This window comes from Gasterosteus aculeatus, chromosome 7, assembly GCF_964276395.1.
Source record: "Gasterosteus aculeatus chromosome 7, fGasAcu3.hap1.1, whole genome shotgun sequence".
NCBI lineage: Eukaryota > Metazoa > Chordata > Actinopteri > Perciformes > Gasterosteidae > Gasterosteus > Gasterosteus aculeatus.
In genome coordinates, this window is record NC_135694.1 from 32178094 (window position 1) to 32201099 (window position 23006).

The 23006-nt window shown below is 43.8% G+C and overlaps 1 protein-coding gene and 1 long non-coding RNA gene across 4 annotated transcripts; both read left to right on the forward strand.

The window, feature by feature from the left end:
* Positions 1-1523: 1523 nt before the first annotated feature.
* slc23a1 (solute carrier family 23 member 1) lies at positions 1524-13379 on the forward strand. Of its 3 annotated transcripts, XM_040180086.2 has the most exons (14): positions 1524-1687; positions 3614-3763; positions 3838-3995; positions 4097-4185; positions 4375-4442; positions 5394-5575; positions 5889-6009; positions 6127-6283; positions 7132-7279; positions 8936-9041; positions 11003-11132; positions 11306-11449; positions 11968-12063; positions 12854-13379. In XM_040180086.2, exons 1-14 carry the CDS (start codon positions 1670-1672, stop codon positions 13081-13083), a joined length of 1797 nt encoding a protein of 598 aa, XP_040036020.2. In that variant the 5' UTR covers positions 1524-1669; the 3' UTR covers positions 13084-13379. The 3 variants fall into 3 exon arrangements, with proteins under 3 accessions (XP_040036020.2, XP_040036025.2, XP_040036024.2); XM_040180090.2 differs by lacking the exon at positions 1524-1687 and having other exon boundaries at positions 3651-3763; positions 3858-3995; XM_040180091.2 differs by lacking the exons at positions 11968-12063; positions 12854-13379 and having other exon boundaries at positions 11097-11132; positions 11306-11445.
* A 1243-nt stretch (positions 13380-14622) lies between these two features.
* Positions 14623-16591, forward strand: LOC144410394 (uncharacterized). The gene is made up of 2 exons (XR_013468425.1): positions 14623-15665; positions 15770-16591. It is a non-coding gene; the product is annotated as an uncharacterized LOC144410394 (long non-coding RNA).
* The last annotated feature ends 6415 nt before the right edge of the window (positions 16592-23006 follow it).

A 23006-nucleotide genomic window follows, 5' to 3' on the forward strand; every position in this document is an offset into this window, starting at 1 on the left:
GACACTGATGATCAATCATTTGGACATACAAAATCAGTAATCAATATTAATTTAAGTCAAGAGTTTATATTCTTAAAGATAAGGTTTGCTGTGTGTTTTCGTGAATACTTAGTGTAGATCAGTGTCATCACGTTTTATTTTGCGTCGTTCAATCAGCTATCAAAACATTAATCAATGAGACCTTGATGAATCAACATGTTTTGAGCCAACAGTAGGCAGAACAGAAGTGTACAACGTCATTGTACAAAACAATTGTTTTGTGGATGAAGCTCAGAATGAGACCAGAGGCTGGACCCTAAAACAATGGAATGCTGAATAAGACATTTTTTGGACCAAAATGGTACATATAACTTTGATGAAGTGAAATAACTTTAAAAAGGGTGAAAGTAAAATAAAAGATGAACAACGCTTTAGTGCGGCCCTCAAAATCAGCGTGTAGCCCCGCCCCTGTAGCCTCCCCTGCTTTATAGTCCGTTTGACTTTAAATGGACCATAATTTACTAAATGAACATCACGCTGCATTGCAACTAGTGATTGAGACCATAAACTCATGCTTACAATGTTTACTGAGGGAATAAATCAAGTGAGAAGTAATTATTTTCTCATAGATTTCTATGGGACCCGAGGAGTCGCCCCCTGATGGTCACTGCAGAGAATGCGGCAGTTTTTTTCATGATGATGCAATATTTTTAATATTTCATCTCATGTTTATGAGCAGTTGTTTACTTCTGTTAACATTACAGTGGGTTAAATGTTTCAGTTTGCCTCCAGATTAAAAAACCACACCTGAATTCAGATTAAACTCAATAGATAATTAATAATCAGGTGTTTCTTTACTCAAGAAAAACCTAGGGAACCTTGCGATGTCAGCATCCAGGTCCCTCATGGTCCAGGTCCCTCAGAGTCCAGGGTCCAGGTCTGTGACAAAAAAAAATATTGTTATTATTGTAATAATCATTCTATGTATGAAAAGTTATATTATCATTATCCTTATTATTACTACCACTATTGTCATGATTTTTATTATTGTTCTAATTACCATTATTGTAATCTGTATTAAATGTAGATGATAAATTGAATAAAAAGAATTCACGTGTACAACCAGTTTGATTGTGGTGTCATAGATCAGTAATGAAAATCATGCAACAAATAGAGTAAGCTATCATCATTATTATTGTTATCATTATTGTTATTATTATTGTAATATGTATTGAACACAGACTTTTTATATTCCCCTTTATAGGAAATTTGTTTCTGTTGATCATTTAAACATTTTTGTAAATTGTGGAAAAAAGCACCTATACTTTAACATGTAACATGTAAAATTCAATGTGCTCAGATCTCAGATCCATGGAGGAGGACCCAGGTCTGATAGCAGCTGATTGATTAGTTAAGACTACAGGTGTCCAGGAGGAAGTCTCAGCTTCAGCACGTCTTTAGTGAACACAGGAAGTGATCAGTCTGTGTAACCTGGTTACACTTTGGACCTCAGTTGTAATCAATAAACAATAATTGCTGCTGGTTAGCCGCTTGTGTTAGAGGTAGTCGGTCACCTGAGCTGGTGTCTGTGTGTGGTTAATAATCTGTGGTTGATGTATGTGGACTTTCACCTAAAACTCTCTGTCTACTCGTGTCTTCAGTATTTGCTGCTTGATCGGGTGCAGGTGAAATGGAGGATGCTTCTAAGGTAAAGTGATCAGTGATTATTGATCCATTGTTATCCCTAAATAGGGTCAATCATTGTCAGTCTAGAGATCAAGTAGCCGGCGTACTTTGTTCAAACTTTTAAAGCTTTATTTAAATGGTTTCCAAACATGCAATTCGTAACACACTCAATTTTGGGTAAGTGTATTTTATTGAAGATTACTAAAGCTGTAAATAAACTGAGTGAGTCTTTCTGTTAAAAGAGATCCATGTAGTTCTGAGCAGTAAATGAGGGTCGGGGGGGTTAGGGAGTTAGGGATTAGGGTTACCAAGCCGCTTCACATTCAGATTTCTGTAATGAAGATACACAGTTAAACTGAATATTACTTAATGAGAGCAGTGACTCACTGGACTGTCTTCTAGCGTGTCTTTGAGTGATGTCATGTCTTTTTCTGACATCTTTCACCATGATGTCTTCAGTCTTTTGCTCCATTTTTTTAGTTTTGCTCAGCGAAGCCATGTTGAACTAAAAGTACAAAACCCATCAAGCCATAGAAAAAACAAATTCTAAATGTGTCTTACCTTTGTTGTTTTTCACAGAATTTACGGATTGTATGTAGGGTTTTTGCAATGAGGTCTGATTATTATTACTCCACGTGAGAGAGGCAAGATGACTGCTCAAGCCGTCTGGTCCATTTTTTTTGAGCAAATGAGAAATCTCGAGTGACGCTCTACCCGTTTTTCAAAGTCAAAGCCTGTGGAAGCCCAGGATTGCTTGCACCACCTGTGTGGTTTTAGCCTGGTATTTCAATGTTTTATGGGATAATGGGATTTATAGGGCTGTTTATGACATTTTTTAGGCAAATCTAAAAATTCAAACTTTTTTGTGTGTAACATTGATATTATTACACTTTTTATCATGAGTATGCATTTTTCGGAGCAGAGGCCAAAAAGAGGCTAGTCTCCCAAGGGTTTATGTCCTGTACCTCTATGGAAAGCACCGTCATGGCTATTGTATACCATGGCTTGTATACTGAGGTAGGAACAAAAACAAGGGAGAACCAAGCAAGGGTGAAACCAAACAGAGGTAAGAAGCAAACCAGGGGGAAATCAGATCTGCGGCTCGTACACAGGAGCTATTGCTTTGTCTCATTTGTTGGGCTGCATAGAGGATCCGGCCTTCTGGTATACGTGGGCCAAGTCCTCCAACAACCACATAGGCTGAACCTACAGCGGGACTTCCTGTTTGCGTTAGCAGCTTTTTCTCTTTCTTTAGCTCCATAAAACCAAAATAAATGTATAGTTAGTTTATGATCACAAAACAAAATGGGCAACACGAGTTCAGTTTCTTTGTGTATTTCTTCTCAACATTTATAATGTTATTGACTTAGAAACTGATATTTCAGGTTCATACCTTTTGATTATTTTCTGTTTATAGCATGACAGAGTTCTCAGGTCTTGTGTATTTAAAAACCCAACATCGGTTATCAACGTCATGTAAAGTTAGCTGTCACCTGACAAAATTACATCACATTTCCTGTTTTCAAAATAAAACAGGACCACCAACAGGTTGGTGGTTCGAGTCACAGCTGCCCCATGTCTCAAGTCGAAGTATCCCTGAGCAAGACACCTAACCCCTAATTGCTCCCTGGGCAAAAATGTAAAAAGCCACGGGTAATGTAAGTCGCTTTGGATGACAGCGTCAGCTAAATTACCTGTAATGTAATGTAACATGCTGGACCACATAGGATAGATCAGATGTGTCCTCCAAATCGACGCTTGGAAGGCTGCGTCCTTTGACCGCATTCACAGGGGGCAATGGATGGAATGTGAGTCGCACCCAAAGTGAAGTATGTTGTCAACGAATGGATCCTCATGAGGATGCAGCCGACCAAATGACACAAATATGCTGCTGATGTATTGTTTTCCACATTATTGGGTGTGTCTTTCTGTCTGTTTGTCCAATCAGAGTCATGATAATACGGCAGACGGTGTCAAGCTACCAATGGAAGGTAAAGGAAAAAAACAGCCAATAGAAAAGCAGGTGGCAAGGTCAGACATGATTTACACCATAGAAGACGTCCCACCATGGCACCTGTGTATTCTACTAGGACTACAGGTAACACTGTGTTTTCCTACTTACTGCTACTTATCTGTCTTCATACCCCTTTAACTCTCCTCACCTGTCCTCAGCACTACCTCACATGTTTCAGTGGAACTGTGGCGGTGCCCTTTCTCCTGGCAGAGGCCATGTGTGTTGGTCGCGACCCGAACACCGTCAGTCAGCTGGTGGGAACCATCTTCACCACAGTGGGCATCACAACCCTGATTCAGACCACCGTGGGGGTCAGGTGGGTCTGTGGTGGTCTGTGCGGGTGTGGGCTTGTGTGGGTTAACTGAGTCTGATTATGTGTGTGCGTGTGCATGTGCGTGTGTGTGTGTGTGTGTGTAGGCTTCCTCTCTTTCAGGCCAGTGCGTTCGCTTTCTTGATTCCTGCCCAGGCGATCCTTAGTCTGGACCGCTGGAAGTGCCCAAGTGAGGGTGAGACATTCCCTATGTTCTTAGTGTCCCAGGCAGGGTGAGACACTCTCTGTTCTTACTGTCTGAGAGTGAGAAATTCTCCCTGTCCTGGGGAGGGTGAGACATATTCTAATGCATAATTTAAATATCATGTGGAAACAACAGTAACATGACAATAATATAAGGATGTTTTATTTCTTTCCTCTGCAGAGGAAATTTATGGGAATTGGACTCTACCACTTAGCACCTCACACATCTGGCACCCACGGATCAGAGAGGTGCATGATAGTTATTCTTTTTTGAATTATTATTACATGATGTTATTATTATGTTATTATATTATTGATCTTATATTATTATTGTTATTATTACCGCTGCAACTGGGTAAATCATTCCAGGGGACACTAGAAGCACCAGAGTGGTATCAGGAGGTCAGATCAGTGGTTCCTGAAGCTGAAACTCCCTGGGAGCAGTTCATGGAGGTCATAGCGTACAACATTCATATTGCTTCTCAGGGTTATGATGCAAGACTTGGGTCTTATCTCAAACTCCTTTCAGCCCAACTGATGAGTGAAGAAACACTGAGGTAGAGCTCCGTCAGATTCAGGAGACGTGATGATGATTTTGTTATGGTGCTAGATCAGTGGAGAGACCTGCTAAACATGTTTGGGGTATTTCAGTTCACATTTACTTATAGTGAAAGCTGAGTTGTCTGCAGAGAAAGTCAGACATGAACTCGGATAGAGTGTTTTTTATGAACAAAAATCTGAAGGTACAGTCAAGGCCTGAAGAGGGTCAGAAAGGTAAACCTCTTTCATCAGACTGTGACCTCCACTGGGCACTGGGACTTCCAATGTGGCCTGCAGCAAGCACTGGGACCTTTTACATTACATTACAGGTCATTTAGCTCACGCTTTTATCCAAAGCAACTTACATTGCATTTCTAACCCATGGCTTTTTACATGATTGCCCGGGGAGCAATAATCCCGTGGATTGTTCCCTTGAGGTTGGCATGTGTCCGTCACAGTATCTCAGGGTTGTAGCAGACAGATTTTTGTGTTCTTATCATTCAACGTGTAAGTTGAATGATAAGAACACAAATCTCTAAATCTGTCTGTCTCTGGAGCTGTCTGTCTGTCTCTAGAGCTGTCTGTCTGTTCACCTGTTTGTTGGTCCACTTTTAGTTTGTTGATCTTTATTTGCTTATGTGATTTGTTTCTGTTTCTTAGATCCAGGGCGCCATCATCGTGTCCAGTGCTGTGGAAATTTTGATTGGGCTTTGTGGGTTGCCAGGTTTGCTGCTGGAGTACATTGGCCCCCTCACCATCACTCCAACTGTCTCACTGATTGGCCTGTCTGCGTTTTCAATAGCTGGCGACAGGGCTGGGTCTCACTGGGGCCTGTCAGCACTGTGAGCCGCACCGTCTGTCTCTCCACCCGTCTGTGTGCTGATCACTGTTTGCTCTTTACATCTGTGACTGCATTCTAACACATTTATATAGTCAACTCAATGTTGTCAAGAAGAGACAAATTCTCCAACCCAAGACATTAGGTCCACAGGCTAAAACAAAATGAGGAAGCACAGAGTGGAGCCTGACCCCCTACACATGTCAGGGGTTAAAACAGTCACTGGTCATCTATTGAGAATGTCGACGACTCTCTCGGTCTCTCTTTCACTGTCTGTCTCGCTCTGTCTCACTAACTGCCTCTCTTTGTTTCTCCAGGTGTATTTTTCTCATTGTGCTCTTTGCTCAGTACCTGAGAGAGACCTCACTTCCTGTTCCTGTTTACACAAGGAAGAAGGGACTGACCTCCACTAGTGTTCAGCTCTTCAAAATGTTTCCAGTAAATATGATATAAACAACTGATAAGTCATGCTAATTTTCAGATCATGTTAGTCCCTCAAGTGTTCTTTTATTGTTCACTTAATCTGACTTTATTTCCTTCTGTGGTTTGTCACAGATCATCCTTGCCATCATGTTAGTTTGGCTCGTTTGCTACGTTCTCACGCTCAACAACCTGTTGCCGAGCAACTCTGAGAGTTACGGACACAAGGCTCGTACCGATGCCCGTGGTGACATCATGACTTCGTCCCCCTGGTTCAGAGTACCCTATCCCTGTAAGTAATCTGAAGTCAGCCAATCCCAGGCTTCAAACCAGTGGCTAAAATCAGACAGTCCCAGGCTTTACACCAGTTGTTAAAATCCACCATTCACAGGCTGGGCTCACAGTTGGCCAGAACTTCTCGTCTAATAATTGTACCTTGGTGCTTATCTGGTTTATTTGACTTCATGAGGCAAACAGGACAGCTTGGAAAAGGTGTTGAGGGGAGGTCACTGAAGAAACTGTTATCCATATTGGATAATCCTGACCACCCCCTCCACCACCTGCTACAGGGACAGCGGAGCACGTTCTCCAACAGACTCCTTCAGCTCCGCTGTCACAAGGACCGATACAGGAGATCATTCCTGCCCGGTGCAATAACACTCTACAATAAATCATCCCTGGCTAAATACTGACAATAACAACCCTGTACTGCTGTGATGTTGCTGCTCTTCCTCTTCCTCTTCTCCTTTTACAAATTATTATTATTGCCTCTTTTGGAAGGTTATTCTTTTGTTTAATTTATTTAATTTAATAATTTAATATTTATATCTTATTATGCTGTATATAATGTGTATCTTTTTATTCTATTTTCTTCCCTGTACATGCTGCTGTGATACCAAAATTTCCCTCTTGAGGGATCAATAAAGTATCTATCTATCTATCTATCTATCTCATGAGATCAAAAGTATCAAGGTAAATTTCATTTGTTTCAATCCTAAAACATTTTAAGTCCCAAATTCTATTATCTGTAACACCAGGGCATAATCTTGAACAACTTTTCAACGGCCTTCAACCTTCTTTGAAGATGACAGAAGATGAACATGGATCCGATTAAACCGATTTATCTCTGGTTTGTGATAGGCCAGTGGGGGTTGCCGGTGGTAACGGTTGCCGGAGTGTTGGGGATGCTGAGTGCCACCATGACCGGCATCGTGGAATCGATTGGTGATTATTATGCCTGTGCTCGTCTCTCTGGAGCCACACCTCCTCCAGTCCACGCAATAAACAGGTAAACTGAAGGTGATCACAGCACTATTCCTAGCACATGGTTCAACTAAGTTGATCAAATTTCCCATTATCCAGCTCAATTTAACGAGATGATTGATGTCAGGCTATCTTAGTTCCTCAAAGGCTGATCTGCACTCAAACAGTCTTGTTAATTTGAACCAGATGTCAGTCATCAGGATAATCTCGTGTGCACGTACTACAAAAGACAAACCGGGATTTTTTAACAGTACAACAGCAAATAAACTCAAAGGAAGACGAGCAGGAGTTCATGATCATGAACGCATATGAGGAGTTCAAGGAGTTTGTATGAATTGAACGTATTTTACATCTTTTGCGTTCATTGTGTACACTCATCGCAGTCTGTCCATCCCGGGAGAGGAACCTCCTCTATTCTTCCCTTTCAATTCAATTCAATTCAATTCAATTCATTTTATTTTGTATAGCCCAAAATTGCAAATTACAAATTTGCCTCCGAGGGCTTTACAGTCTGTACACATACGACATCCGCTGTCCCGACACCCACCATCGGCACAGGAAAAACTCCCCAAAAAATGAAAAAACCCTTCCAAGAGGGAAAAAAGGGAAGAAACCTTAGGGAGAACGTCAGAGGAGGGATCCCACTCCCGGGATGGACAGACTACAATGGATGCCATGTGTACAGAATGAACAATGTATAATACATGCAATTCCTATGACAGAAATAATTCAAGTAATTGTGAGTAGTAAGCCAGGCGCACAGCAGGACCACTGCAGGGGAATTACATTACAGATAGAACCACCATCACATAGAACCACCATCAGATAGAACCACCATCCACAGAAGCCTGTGGGGAGGGAGAGCACAAAGACTTTAGGAGAGGGTAATGTTGGTTTACGAGTACAGTAATATGATTAATATCTAAAATAATGATGATGATGATGATGGCAGCAGCAGGCGTCAGCAGGGCCACGGTAGGTGTCAGGACCAGGGTCCAGAAGGAACTACGATCTACAAAGACCTGCTAGGGGAGAAAGCACAAAAAAAATACCGGAAAGAAGCTGAATTAGTCATGTGCATTAATAAAACGTGAATTATTGTAGAACGAGAGCGTGAGGGAGGAGCTCGGTGTGTCCTAAGAAGTCCCCCGGCAGTCTAAGTCTATAGCAGCTTAACTAAGGGCTGGTCCGGGCTAACCTGAGCCAGCCCTAACTATAGGCACAATCAAAGAGGAAAGTTTTAAGTCTTACTTTAAAAGAGCTCACCGAATCTGCCCCCCGGACTGAAAGTGGAACCTGGTTCCACAAAAGAGGAGCTTGATAACTGAAGGCTCTGGCCCCCAGCCTACTTTTTAAAACCCTAGGAACAACAAGTAACCAGCATCTATGGAGCGCAGCTGCCTTGTAGGGCAATAAGGTGTTACAAGCTCTTGAAGATACAACAGTGCCTCACCAGCAAGTGCCTTGTAGGTGAGGAGAAGTTCTTGATTTAACAGGGAGCCAGTGCAGAGAAGTTAATACAGGAGTGATAGGATCCCTTTTCTTAGTTCTTGTTAATACACATGCTGCAGCATTCTGAATCAACTGGAGAGGCTTAAGAGATTTACAAGAGCAGCCTGATAACAAAGAATTACAGTAATCCAGTCTGGAAGTGACAAACGCATGAAGTTTTTTGTTTCAGGGGGATCTTCACTGAAGGTGTTTGCTGCATAATTGCTGGTCTTTTAGGGACAGGAAACGGCTCAACCTCCTCCAGTCCAAATATAGGAGTTCTGGGTATCACAAAGGTGACTGTCTAAATCACTGACCTTTGCAAGTAGTCCTCAGAACACTAAGTGTATCTATTAGACCCTTAAATGTAAATATACATTGGATATAAAGAGTCTACACACCTCTGTCAAAACGCCAGGTGCTTGTGAGACCAAGATAAATCATGTCAGATCTTCAACCTTTAATATGACTTATAACGTAAATTATTCAACTGAAAACAATGTAATCTTTCAGTGGGAAATATTAGTAATCTGCAATAACCTGGCTGTATAAATATGGACACAAACTAAGATGCACTTTTTGATTTTGATCAGTACTCTTTTAGGATAGGAAACATCAAGCATGGCACATCTTGACCTGGTAATATATGCCCACTCTTTGCAAAAGCGCCTCAAAAGGATCAGATTGCAAGTCATCTTCTGTGCACAACTCTCTTCAGATCACCCATCAAGATGTTTGCTTGCAGGCACGTGCACAGATAGACCCCTAGTGGTGCTCAAGCACCATCCCTTTTGCCCTGGATGAGAAAAGTGCCCCTTCTGCTGGAGCGCAACTTTTTCTTCATTCATCAACATTTAAGAATACAAATTACTCTCTCTCATCAATTCCTCCCTCCATTCATCCATCCATTGTCAAACCGCTTATCCTGCACACAGAGTCGCGGGGGGGCTGGAGTCCATCCCAGCCAACTTCGGGCGATATCAATTCCTCCCTAATGTGTTTTAATATCTCACCGACATTTATTTGAGTTCTTGTGAAAATTTCGCCCCAACATGCTCCACGGCGCTCACAATCCCGCCCCTCGCCTCCTTCCTCCTCCTCGTGCAGTGCTGAGTGCCAAATGGCTGCAGCATCAGACAAACAAATGTCACGGTGCGGGGAAGGCAGGACTCGAACGCAGACTTCGAGAAACAAAAGACTTTAATAGTCCAAATGTTCAAAAGCAAAACAGGCCTAGGGGCAAAAACACAGACATGGACCAGAAACACTCTTACGTGGACTTCCGACAATTAACAATGACGCGACCAGTGACAACAGACACACATGGCTTAAATACACTAGAGAGATGCAGGTGATTGGACATAGGTGCAAACAATCAGACACGGCAGACAATCACAGGAGATGACAGGACAAGGCAGGAAGTGAAGTTACCCAGGGAGACAAGAGGCAAGAAACTACAAAATAAAACAGGGAATGAACCCAAACCGTGACAGAAAAGGCTTGCGTCTTTACCCCATAGGCTGAACCTATGAAGAATACGGGAGATTGTAGTACACTTGTTAATGTTGCTGTAGACCTCTTCGACGCTTCCATGACCAGTTTTCTTCTTGCCTTTTTATCAATTTTGGAGGGACACACAGTTCTTGGTAATTTCAGTGTCCTGCCACATTTTCTCCACTTGATGATGACTGTCTTCACTGTGGTTAATTCTGAACACAGACATATCCCCATTTATAAGAAGGTGTGCAAACATTAATTTAGTTTGCCCCTAAAGACTTAATTTTCTTCGATTGAATTGTTTTCGTTATTCGTCACATAAAGAGTGGAAGAAGTTCTGACATGATTCCTCAGTCTCATTTCCTTAAATAAAAAAAATGGCATTTTAACAGGGGTATGTAGACTTATATCTACTGTATTAGACACCTAGAGCTAAATTTCTGATCTTAGAAGCAATATCTCAGACCTTCTGTAACTAGAAGTAAGGGTGTTTGCCACTTGTTGCCGACATCTTCTCCTTAGACCATCTCCCCAGGTTGATTCTGGTCTACAGGGCGTAAGTGAACTGCTACTTCTCTCCTCCAAGGCTAAAAGTTGCATCCCTTTGGCTGTCTATTTGTGAGACATTCCCACATTTTTGCATCTGCCAAATCATCTTCTGAAATATACAAATATGATTCAAAACCCCTGTCATGTAGAAGTGGACGCCTGCCACTTGCAGATAGAGGATGGATGTTTGAATTGTTGACCCTGTGTGCAGGTTGGCAGCAGGCGAGTGGTGCAGTACGGAGCTGCTATCATGTTGATTATGGGTTCAGTCGGGAAGTTCACAGCTTTGTTTGCCTCTCTGCCAGATCCGATCCTTGGTGGAATGTTCTGCACTCTTTTTGGTGAGTCAAAGCTAACAGACATAAGGAGGTAGAAATAACCTAGGTGTGTTTGTGGGGTAATAATAGTCCAGGTGTTTTGTGAGGTAAGAACAATCCAGGTGTGTTTGTGAAGTAAGAATAATCCAGATGTGTTTGTGAAGTAACAAATATCTATGTATTTTTATGTTTCTCAGGTATGATCACAGCCGTCGGTCTCTCTAACCTGCAGTTTGTGGATCTGAACTCTTCAAGGAACCTTTTTGTTTTGGGATTCTCAATGTTTTTCGGTCTGACTTTGCCAACGTACTTGGACAAACACCCCGAGTCCATTAAAACAGGTGTGTGCGTGTGGATTTAAAGGCCTTTTTTAGGGTCCAGGTTTGGTTTTAAGTTTCATGTTTCAATGAGGTTTACGATCAATCCATAAACGTTGGTTTATGGATTGGTTTCAGGTTTCTTAAATTTTCATTCTGTAAATCTTCAATCTGAAAGCTTTTTGCAAAACCTTAGTTAAAATCAAAAGGATTGAAGAAGAAGAAGAAGAAGAAGAAGAAGGTCTTGAAGAAGAAGACTTGAAGACGAGTGTTGGACACAATGTTATTCTGTATTCTGGCTGCCGATCAGTAATGAGCTTCATTGGTTGTGTTTTAATGAATCATAGAGGAGCAGGAAAGATAATAACATTGAAATAGATAGAGGTGCTTCCCTAAAGGACAGTAGTCGGTTCTCCTCTGGCTAACAGCACCACTTATTAAAGTTATTTTTAATCTAAATCATTAAGTTTCTACAAAATAGAACAGGCTATATCTTACGAACTTGTGTATGTAGTTCCTACAGATTAGTTTTCTATGTTCAGGTCTTCCAGAGCTGGATAACATCCTGACGGTTCTTCTGTCCACTGAGATGTTCGTTGGAGGTTTCCTGGCATTTTGTCTCGACAACACGATACCAGGTCATAAACACACACACACACAAACCTATACAATCAACACACACTTAACTAATTTTTTCTAGTTTATTTTACAAACCAAAAAAAATGTTACAAATTTTGAATATTGGAGACATTCCCCTCACCATCATTTGTTCATCGTGCTAAATGGCCTCAGATGTTAAGTGTATGCATGTGGGTAATATATATTACATTACATGTCATTTAGCTGATGCTTTTATCCAAAGCGACTTACATTGCATTTTTAACCCATGGCTTTTTACATTTTACTCGGGGAGCAGTTTGACATGGTAAACAGGGTTCAAACCGCCAACCTTGCGCTTCCCAGTGCAGCCTCTCTCAGTATATATATACAAAATCCTTAATTCAAAAGTAGTGTCTGGACTTTTATTTTTACTTAAAAAAAAAAAGACGGTGGTGTTACGGTTAAAACAGCTGTATATTTCTTGTAAATCTCAATTTCAAAATAAATGTTATTAAATACTAAACCAAAGCCAGGGGCCACTGCCAGGGCATTAACGTTTTATATAGATTGTTATAGCAAATGTTGGTACATTGAGGTTCCTAATGCTCATAAGAAGCGGTACCTGGAGGCCCTTCTCCTCTCACTGTGACTCATGATTTGTCTGTATGTGTATTATATGGCCTATGGCAGCATGTATGCACAGTATCAAAGTTGTCAACATTCTCTGTTTTCCTTTTGTAAAAATGGTATATATATCTCTGTTTGGAAAGTATGATAGAATTTGTAACGACTCCCTGTCTTAACGTTGGTATGTTGCTTGGTCTCCAGGTTCCAAACAGGAGCGCGGTCTAGTTGAGTGGGGGTCCTCTTCCGATTCCTCCTCCTCCTCCTCCTCCTCGTATGACCTCCCTTTTGGAATGGGTGTGGTTGGACGGACTCGATGGCTCAGACGCTTTCCCATCAGTCCCTCCTTCACAGGTTTCAAGGCTTCTGCCCCCTCAAGGCTACCTGAGGAGGAGGAGGCTCCTGACATGAACCCGCTCAGTACCAAGGTGTGACTAAGATGTCATCCGCCAATGTCAACAAAATCTGCAATGTGAACTCTTTTAGCCTTTTATTGACGTAAATCTTCAGTTGATATGATTTGTGAGTTCTATTGTTGATTCATTAATCAGCTAATTTTACTACACTTCATATGATTTGAACTCTAACCGGTCAGACAGACAAATTGTTTAATTTTTCAGTTTTTTAATTATGACCATGATGTTTACTGCTGGAACTAGTCTACAAACTAAACCAACATAAAATTCTCCTTTCATCAATCAAAACCAAAAATAATAAAAGTTACAAAATATATGCTTCTTTGATGAAAACAAATGTATGTAGAAATCATCTTGTGGTTAGGAATTTGAAGCAGACAATGACTACAATCTTTAAAAAAACAGGTTATAGTATTAACCAAAAAATCCCTTAAACTTTCCGTTAAGCCTGTGAGGGTATAAGGTTTCCAGTCTGTGGGTCCATCTCCTCTACGCTGATGGGCTGTGCTCCACCGCCTGTTGCCCTCTAGGCCTGCATTCTAAAGGCCATGTGAGCCATGGAGTTTTAGATGCTCATATAAGACACTATTACATTCCCATTATTCGTCTTATAAAAGTGCTGCTTAATTATCAAATGCAGCCTGTTTTTTGCCTTCCCAACTTATAGTTTGTGGTAGGCCTTGCACCTGACAGTGTAGATGACTTTGGAGTCTGCTCCACATTAAAACCAATACATTTTGACATCACAAGGGGACAAGTGGTAGAAGACTGCATTCTCACACAGGATTGGCTTCCCAACCCCGCCGGTCCACACACTACAGCCCCCAGAATGCCTCACTGCACACCCAGCTGTAGGTTCTTAAGGGACCTAATTGCAGCTGGGCTTAAAAGCCAGAGCACACGGCTAACAAAGGAAGAGCTGGAACTGAGCTCCCTGGTGGAAGGGCTTGAATCATGCATTGGAGCAAATGCCGGTTGCAAGAGAAGGACAGAACAGGTAAGACCTGTAAGAGGGCAGGACTCTTTCTCTATCTGTTTTGGTGCCGGAGTATGATTGAAGTCGACATATTCATCAAAACTGTCTTGAATGTAAATGAGGCCAAAGGGAGTTTCTATATTCATGAAAAGAAAACCGTGACCGGGTACCTGGAGATTTTTAATTGTATGGACATATTTGCACTCCAGCTGAATTTTTTTTCATTTGTCTTAAATCTGAATTGCAGAAGGCTAAAGTGTCCAATTAACCAGGCTAACGGCATATTATGTCAAAGAGAAATCAACGTCGAGGATTTTTAAAAAAAAATTTTTGGCTTGTTAAACTGAATAATCACTTTTATGGTAACGTTTAATTACGGTCAGCCCTTTCCAATTTGCATTAAGCAAAAGCTTTTCATTGTTAACTTTGTCTAAGTGAAGTACAGAAAAGGTAATTTTGCTGCATGTTGTGTAACCCTGTTTTCAATTAACAGGGTTTCTGAAACACTCCCTTAAGGATTGTTAACTTAAGCGGTGCTTCTTGTAGCGACACATTGTGATGTTGTTGTGCATCTTATCAGGCTGGCTGTGCTCAAGCTCCCTGACCAACAGGCACGCGCTCAGGGTGGCGAGGGAACCAACAGCAAAGAGACTAATGTTAATCAGCCGGATTCTGTCTATCGCAACGGCACGCGGCTAATATTTCCAAAGGAATTATCAGAGCAGTACTGGTTACTGCTCATGCTGGTACTTCTGTGATCTAAGCCCTAATGTAACGATGAACGCTTAAATGGCACGCAAATGAAAAACCTTTAACCCAGCTAATTATCTCCTAATAAGCCTAATTGACTCAAATTATTTTCAGAACGCTGTGACACTGACTTTGCTACTCATCTAATCTCGCAGGTGTGTGTGTGTGCGTATTTTGTCACATGGTCTCATTGCTGGATATAACTTTGCAAACTCTGAACTTTAATCCTTTCATTTACATGGAGTGTTTCTACTTTATCAGATTTGCCCATTCTGTGCTATGGTTCAGGGATGTTTGGCAACAATTTAGATAAGGTATCAAAAAAAATTCTCCTTTTACAGTAATTTCCAAATAGATTTACTCCGTAGTAATGTCAATCAAAATAAATAGGTAACGGAAATATGTAAAGTTCAGCGAACAGACTATGGAAGCATTTTCAAATTGAAGTCGTACTTTCTTAATGTGGGTGTGTCAGTGACCCGAGTGGCTCATTTTCCAGCAAGTTTCATTTCGTGGCAAAGCCAAAAGATATCCCTGTTTTAGGAATTTTACTTTTGTTTCCTCGTATAGATTTTCACTGCTTAAGAGTTTGAAAGTTCTTCATGCCACCTGGAACTGATGCCATTAGTGTGCGATGAGACGGGAATAAAAGTGTTTGTCCCAGCAGCCCAATGCTAGTCTACCTTGTCAGATTTGACTTCTGTAAACTATCCTGATTATCATTTCGTTCCACATAGTTCATGGACTGTCGACTAAGGCTCTGTTACCCTTTTTTTGAGGTTGTGAAAACTCAACAAAATGTGGATGTTTGTCTGAGTTTCTCCTGAACCATATCTGTATCTCCTGCGGCTTCGACGAAACGCAAATATCCTAGGTGAGGATTTTGACCCTTTCTGAATAGGGCAGGTAGATCAAAATGCCAAACTGGTTAGTTAATGCGTAAAATGTTTGACCTTTTGCCCCATTTAGTCATTCCAGTTTGGTCAATACGCGGTGGGCAAGAAACCTGTTGAATTGTATTTGCATGGAGTACAACCCAAAAACTGACTGACTTGGGTTAATGTCAATACCTACACCACCACAGAGACACCGATCATGTCACCAACTGTGAGCCTTTTTCACATTTTTGTAAGGTTTTGAATTGTTTGGTCTATTTAAGACAATTGTGACCATTGTTCTACAGTTTAAATGGTTTGAATTGTATGTGTGTACCCTGTAAAATTAAACTTTAAATACACTTTACTGTAGTGACTGTAATTAACACCATTTTTAAAATGAGTCAAAATAAAGAACAATTTTATCTTAACTGAAAGTGAGTTTGTTGCAGAATGTATCACAAATGGGAGCTTTTACTAGAAGTTTCTTAATTTGAATAAAGTGTTATTAAATATCCTTCTGCTAAAGGTGTTTGTTTTTACTGTTCGCTGGACATAAAATAGAAAATGTAAGTAACTCTTGTTAGAATATTGACTCTGAAATTTTAACCTACAGTGTTTGGGTTACACTGAAGGTTAAAGACCTTGTTTACTGGCTGTGTTGAAATGTACACTTTGAGTGCCAATTGAACTGTGTATCTGGAATGTAATTGACAGTGGACTGACAACTGTCCATGTAGTCTAGAATTTTGGACACTACTGCAATTCTGGATTATGCACGGTTGCCTTCAAATGACCGAACTCCAGGTTAAAGGAGACTTATGGATCTTGGGGAGCAAATTGGCGAAGCCTGGGCTTTTTTTTTTTTTTTTTTTGATGCTTGTGCAGGCTGAGCCATTAGGCTCTAATAAAACCCTTTCTAACATTATTAAATGCCTGAGTTTGTCTGCTTCCAATATGTAGCTGTCTATCCTGACATATTTGGGCCCTTTATCTGCTGTTTAACGGGCTTCTGTTGATGGATGTTTTAAGTGTGTGTGTGTGTGTGTGTATTGCTAAATATAAACCTGTAAATGCAAGATGTCTTATCAGTGTTTAAAGACGTTTCTAGACGAGTTGAGTAATTTTGTCTTTCTTTCAATATAATAATCTAACTGGCTCAACTTTACTAACATGATGAGGCAGCTGAAAGGATTTGTTGGAAGGTAAGACCTTTTCTGTTTAGTTTTTTAAACTTTTAGGGCTTAGGGGTTTGCGCTAAGGGCTTAGGGGTTTGCGCTAAGGGCTTAGGGGTTTGCGCTAAGGGCTTAGGGGTTTGCGCTAAGGGCTTAGGGGTTTGCGCTAAGGGCTTAGGGGTTTGCGCTAAGGGCTTAGGGGTTTGCGCTAAGGGCTTAGGGGTTTGCGCTAAGGGCTTAGGGGTTTGCGCTAAGGGCTTAGGGGTTTGCGCTAAGGGCTTAGGGGTTTGCGCTAAGGGCTTAGGGGTTTGCGCTAAGGGCTTAGGGGTTTGCGCTAAGGGCTTAGGGGTTTGCGCTAAGGGCTTAGGGGTTTGCGCTAAGGGCTTAGGGGTTTGCGCTAAGGGCTTAGGGGTTTGCGCTAAGGGCTTAGGGGTTTGCGCTAAGGGCTTAGGGGTTTGCGCTAAGGGCTTAGGGGTTTGCGCTAAGGGCTTAGGGGTTTGCGCTAAGGGCTTAGGGGTTTGCGCTAAGGGCTTAGGGGTTTGCGCTAAGGGCTTAGGGGTTTGCGCTAAGGGCTTAGGGGTTTGCGCTAAGGGCTTAGGGGTTTGCGCTAAGGGCTTAGGGGTTTGCGCTAAGGGCTTAGGGGTTTGCGCTAAGGGCTTAGGGGTTTGCGCTAAGGGGTTTGCGCTAAGGGGTTTGCGCTAAGGGCTTAGGGGTTTGCGCTAAGGGGTTTGCGCTAAGGGGTTTGCGCTAAGGGGTTTGCGCTAAGGGGTTTGCGCTAAGGGGTTTGCGCTAAGGGGTTTGCGCTAAGGGGTTTGCGCTAAGGGGTTTGCGCTAAGGGGTTTGCGCTAAGGGGTTTGCGCTAAGGGGTTTGCGCTAAGGGCTTAGGGGTTTGCGCTAAGGGCTTAGGGGTTTGCGCTAAGGGCTTAGGGGTTTGCGCTAAGGGGTTTGCGCTAAGGGCTTAGGGGTTTGCGCTAAGGGCTTAGGGGTTTGCGCTAAGGGCTTAGGGGTTTGCGCTAAGGTTAGGGTTAGGGGGTTAGGGAATAAATAGTTTTGGATGGACCTGCGAGCAGGACCATCTGTGCACTGTCCAGCACTGCCTCACAGCCCGCAGCTCTTAGTCCTCATTTAAGCCCTTAGGGAACCTGGTGTTTAATTTATTGATCCAGCCCCTCTCCGCTCTCCTCCTCTGGGGAGCGCTCCATCCGGGGTTCATCTGGATCACACACACAGAAACAGATTTCCAACTGTGCGAAATAAAATGTGCCACAAGTGGCGTCAGTGTTTTTTTCTTTTTAATGATGTTGTGTTTGTGTTATGTGAAGCGGGTCGCGATGGTGTTCCCCGTCTCCCCCACATATTGTAATCCACATTGTGCACACGTGATGAGGTAAACACAGTTCTTAGACTTGGTGTTTCCCCTGGCTGAGTTCAGAAAAACATCCCCCGTGCTGTGGCTTTGCAGCCATTTTCTGTGTTTAAAAAAGACATCACTCTGACCTCTCCCCTTAGTGCTGTGCAGAGGTTTTAATTTGGCCTTTACCAGATAATCCAGTAGATTCTTGTTTCTCCTGTAGGCCGGGATGATCCTGTGGTCCTGCAGGACAGAAGACCCTGTGGTGTGGGAGAGGAATCTCCTTCTGCATCCTCTGACCAATGCCATAGTAGAAGGTGAATATGTGGTGACAAAGGGGAGACTGGAGCCCACAGTAATAGGCTTCTTCTCTAGAAATGACCTCTGGCATTTTCTAAGAAAGGTCCTAGAGTACCCCCTGGTGGACAAAGCGTGAAAGAGCACCCCGACTGCAACACGGAAATCCTCCTCTCTGCTGCATATTCTGTGAAACCTCAACAGTTGGGATTTGATTAAGCCAGCATATGTGTGCTTTGGGTGGAAGCTGGTCTTGAAGAGCAGAGCATGTGTGTCTGTCTCCTTAAAAAATACCTTAATGTCCAATGTGTGGGTTTCCTTAAATGTGTTACTTTTAAACGTTGTGGTGTCCAGAAAGTCAACAGAAGTCAAATTGTCGGTGGATTTAATTTTAATAGACTGATTGTGATTGTTGAGGGTGCACAGAAACACTTCAAAATCCTCCCTCGAGTGGGGCCACACACCCCAGATGTCGTCCAAATATCTATAATAATGCAGTGGCTTTTTAGGACATATTTTCAGGACTGATTCCTCCCACTCAGCCATAAAAATGTTAGCGTATGCAGGAGCAAACTTCTTCCCCATCGCTGTACCCTTGATTTGAAGGAAAAATTCCCCATTAAATTCAAAATCATTTTGGGTCAGATTGATCTCCAGTAACTGTAATAATTCTTTTTCTGGTCGCTTTTTGTCGGGGTGTTTCCGAAATGAATTCTTAACGGCCTGCATGCCTTCTTTAATGTCAATGTTTGTATAGAGACTATCAATATCTATGGTGAATAAAATTGAGTTGTCCGGAATGCGGAGTCTTTTAATTATCTCTACAAAGTGGTACGTGTCCTTTATGTAACTCGGGTGTGTGGTCGACAGAGGATTCAAAAAGTGGTCGAGGTACTCTGCAGTGTGATAAGTCTCACTGCTGCAGTCAGACACGATGGGCCTGCCGGGAGGGATTTCATGTGGTTTACTCCACTTGGCAGGGTCCTTGTGTATTTTGGGCAGCATATAGAATAATCTGGCTCTAGGTACAGCGTCACCCATTAAATAATGCTTTTGTTTCAGATTAATAAACTTCTTCTCATGTAGAGTTAGGATGATTTTATTTACAATCGGGACAGTGTTTGGATAAATGGGGTGGGTCAATTTGGTGTAGTATTTGGGATCATTAAGCTGTCTGTAGCCTTCCCATAAATATTGCTCCCTGTCCAAGATCACTATAGAGCTGCCCTTATCTGCTGGTTTAATAACTATGTTTGTTATTAACTAGTTCATCAAGTGCCCGCACTTCCTCCCTACTGAGGTTAGGAGGCACGTGATGAATTTTGAAGCGTGTGTTAAAATACCGAATGTCTGATTGTATTAGAGCAGTTATGGTGTGTGGTATTTGTGCCTGTACAGGAGCCCAGGACGATTTATAAATGAACGGGAGTCGTTCACACTCTCTCGAGTTTTCAAAATAAGCCGCCAGCTTTAACCTCCTGTGATACTGCTGTAGATCAAAGCGGCTCTGCTCTACAATCTGTTTATTAGTTCCCTTAGTGGGAATGAAATTTAACCCCCTGCCAAGGAGAGTGCGCTGTGCTTCAGTGAGTTTAAAGTTCTTAGTGAGGTTGATGACTAACTTATCCCCCTCCTGAGTAGGCAGGTTTATGGGGACAATTAGTTTAAGTAGTGAACCCAATTGTCAAATATGCGGGCAGCTGTGGCTCGGGTCCAGTGAATGTGATCCGGACCTGTGTGAAAGAGACCTGCTGGCAGCGCTGGGATGTACTCACACATTCTCGCAATAGCAGTGTTCAGATGTGTGAGGCGCAGTTTCTCCTTCGGGGGAAGATCTCCGGAGAAGTTGACCTGTGGCACAAAAACGTCAGCAGATGGAAAAGTCAGTCTAACGCTTCGGAGGGCCCTCTGCAGCTGTTTGATGGCCGTCTCCTGCGTTTTTTGGACACGGTTGTTAATGCCGAAGGCCAAAATGACCTTCTGCACCGTGACCTCAGAGGTCGTCTTGTTCATCAGGAGATCTGCGTTCCTGAAGGTGCCCCCTGGAAAAGCATCCACCTGCAGATCCTCGATGTTGTGGGCTGGCAGTTTGTACACATTGGAGTCTCCAATGATGAGCCACTTCCTGGTCACATGGAGACTCCAATCCTGTGCCTTCCGCGCGGTGGACTGGTGTCTGCATGGTCGCTGAGCTCCCTGCGGTGTCTGCAGGCCGGAAGTGGGAGTGGCCACCGGCCGGATCAGCTGGGTCTGCACCGCTGTCCTCAACCTGGTGGTGCTGATGGGCGTTAAGGGAACGTGCCTCACGTCCCTCTGCATCCGGGACCACGGCTCTCTCGCCTCCTGCTGCACCAGCTCCTCCAGGTTCCTCTGGGAGAACTCCACCTCGTCCGTGTTCGGGGCCACACACGGATTACGCGGTGCGAAGGACCATACAGCAGATATTGAGGGCGTCGCTGCCGCCGGTGGAGGTGTCGGCGGTGATGTCGCTGCTGATGATGGCGCTGTTGCTGCTGCCTCCTCCGCCTCCGTCTCTGCTGCTGCTGCTGCCTCCTCCGCCTCCGTCTCTGCTGCTGCTGCTGCCTCCTCCGCCTCCGTCTCTGCTGCTGCTGCTGCCTCTGCTGAAGCCACTGACGACGAGCTGGGTGAAAGTTCTATCGTGAACTGTGGTCTACGAAAGTTCAGTCTCTGTGGCCGGGGCAGCTGGGAAGACGGAGTGGGTGAAACCACCTGCTGTGAGCCCCCTGCCGACTGTGGCGTGTCGGGGGAGAGGGTGTCAGAGTTGAAACTAACCTCGATCGGGAAGTCTAACAGGTTCTGGATCAGTGGAGGAGTGCTGGGCCGCCGTTCTGCCGTCACTGGTGAGGAGGGCGTCACCAGCACCGCCGCTGGAGCATGCGGTCCCGCGTGGACCTGGGCCGCCGTCGTGGTGATGACAGGTGCCACAGGTGCTGCTGCTGCTGCTGCTGCTGCGGCGGGCTGAGGTGAGTCTGGGCGTCTCTGGGCCTCGATAGTGTGTGTGGGCGGTGCGTTTACCGGTTCCGCTCTGGCCACAGGTCTCACTCGCCTCAGGGGATGACTCGCCGGGTCAGTCTGGGCCGCTGGTGCTGCTGTTGTCGCCGGCGCCGCCGCTGCAGGGGCCTGTATTGGCTCATCTACCGCCAGACCGGCCATCCAGTCCACAATTGTCTCTCTGGCCTCTTTTAATGTGTCCGGGCCGAGTCTGCGGCCAAACTGCCTTTTGGCCCAGGCTGCCGCCACCTCAAACGGGTCACTCCACTCTGGACTATTGAGTCTGTGAAGGTTCCGGATTTCCTCCTTTATCACAGACTCATAGTGGTCCTGTAAAATGACCAACGCAGTGTGCTCCCAGTTCTTAGCGTTGCCGTCAATAAGCATCTGCGTGGCCGTGTTGGGAATAGCCGGCTTAATGAATGCGGCTAACTGCTGGGTCATTCTAGAGATCGTGACCGGTGGATGTGTTATAACAATGTTAGAAAAGTGATGTGCCGCTTTAATGATCTTATGAAGGATCCGGCATTTAACAGTGAAAAGTGGGTCGTCAGATCTGGGCCTATTCTGAGCGCCCTCATTGTTCTGGTTCTGGTTTCGCTGGTACCGTGTGTTATTGCTATTTACGTTGCTATTGTTATTGCTATTATTATTATAGGGGGGGCGTTGAAAGCGGGAGTCGAAGGACCGGGGCTGTGCGGGTCTTGGACGGGGACCGCGGTTAGCGGGACGTCCCGTGTACCTGTCATCCTGGCCGCCATCATAGCGCCACCGCGGGGCGCCTCCCCGATCCACGGGTCTCCGGACAGCGTTCGCGTAGGTGTCGCGTGGATAGCGGGGCTGCTGTCGCTGGAAACGTGGCGGTGCGTTCTGCTGAAAGCGGGGCTGTTGCGGCTGGAACTGTTGCGGGGCTCGGCGCTGGTCCTGTGGCGGAGCGTGCTGATTGCGGCGCCTACCGCGTCTGCCGTACTGCACCAGCGTCCACTCGCCTTCATCCTCCCGGCCACGCCCGTACATGTCGCTAGCTAGTGAAGCCTCGTGTTCACTAGCCACGAAAAAAAGGCGAAGGAAAAGTTGTTCTTTTTACCTTTTATTAACTGGAACAATAGCAACAAAAATAAAACAATAAACGGAACAAGTTTAAACAGTTTAGCAACGTTTCGGATATAAAGAATATCCTTCCTCAGGCTATAAAACTTGTAAAAAAGTGTGAGCTAAAGATGCGCGCTGTTGTTGTCGCTCTGGTCAGCTCGGTGACATGACGGTCCGGCTAGGGCGTCGCCAATATGGCGGCCGTGACCTTTCCCCTCCCCGGTTTAGCTGACCAATAGCTGCGCTGAACTACGAATCTCTGGGTGCATCGCATACAGTGAGACGTTCAATGCACCCGTCTCACAATCCGAAATACCAGCATCGTCAAAACCAGAAACATGAATCACATAGTAATAAGGCATAAACATGATAATAACACCAGTAAACATCACACGTATAATTATTAAAAATAG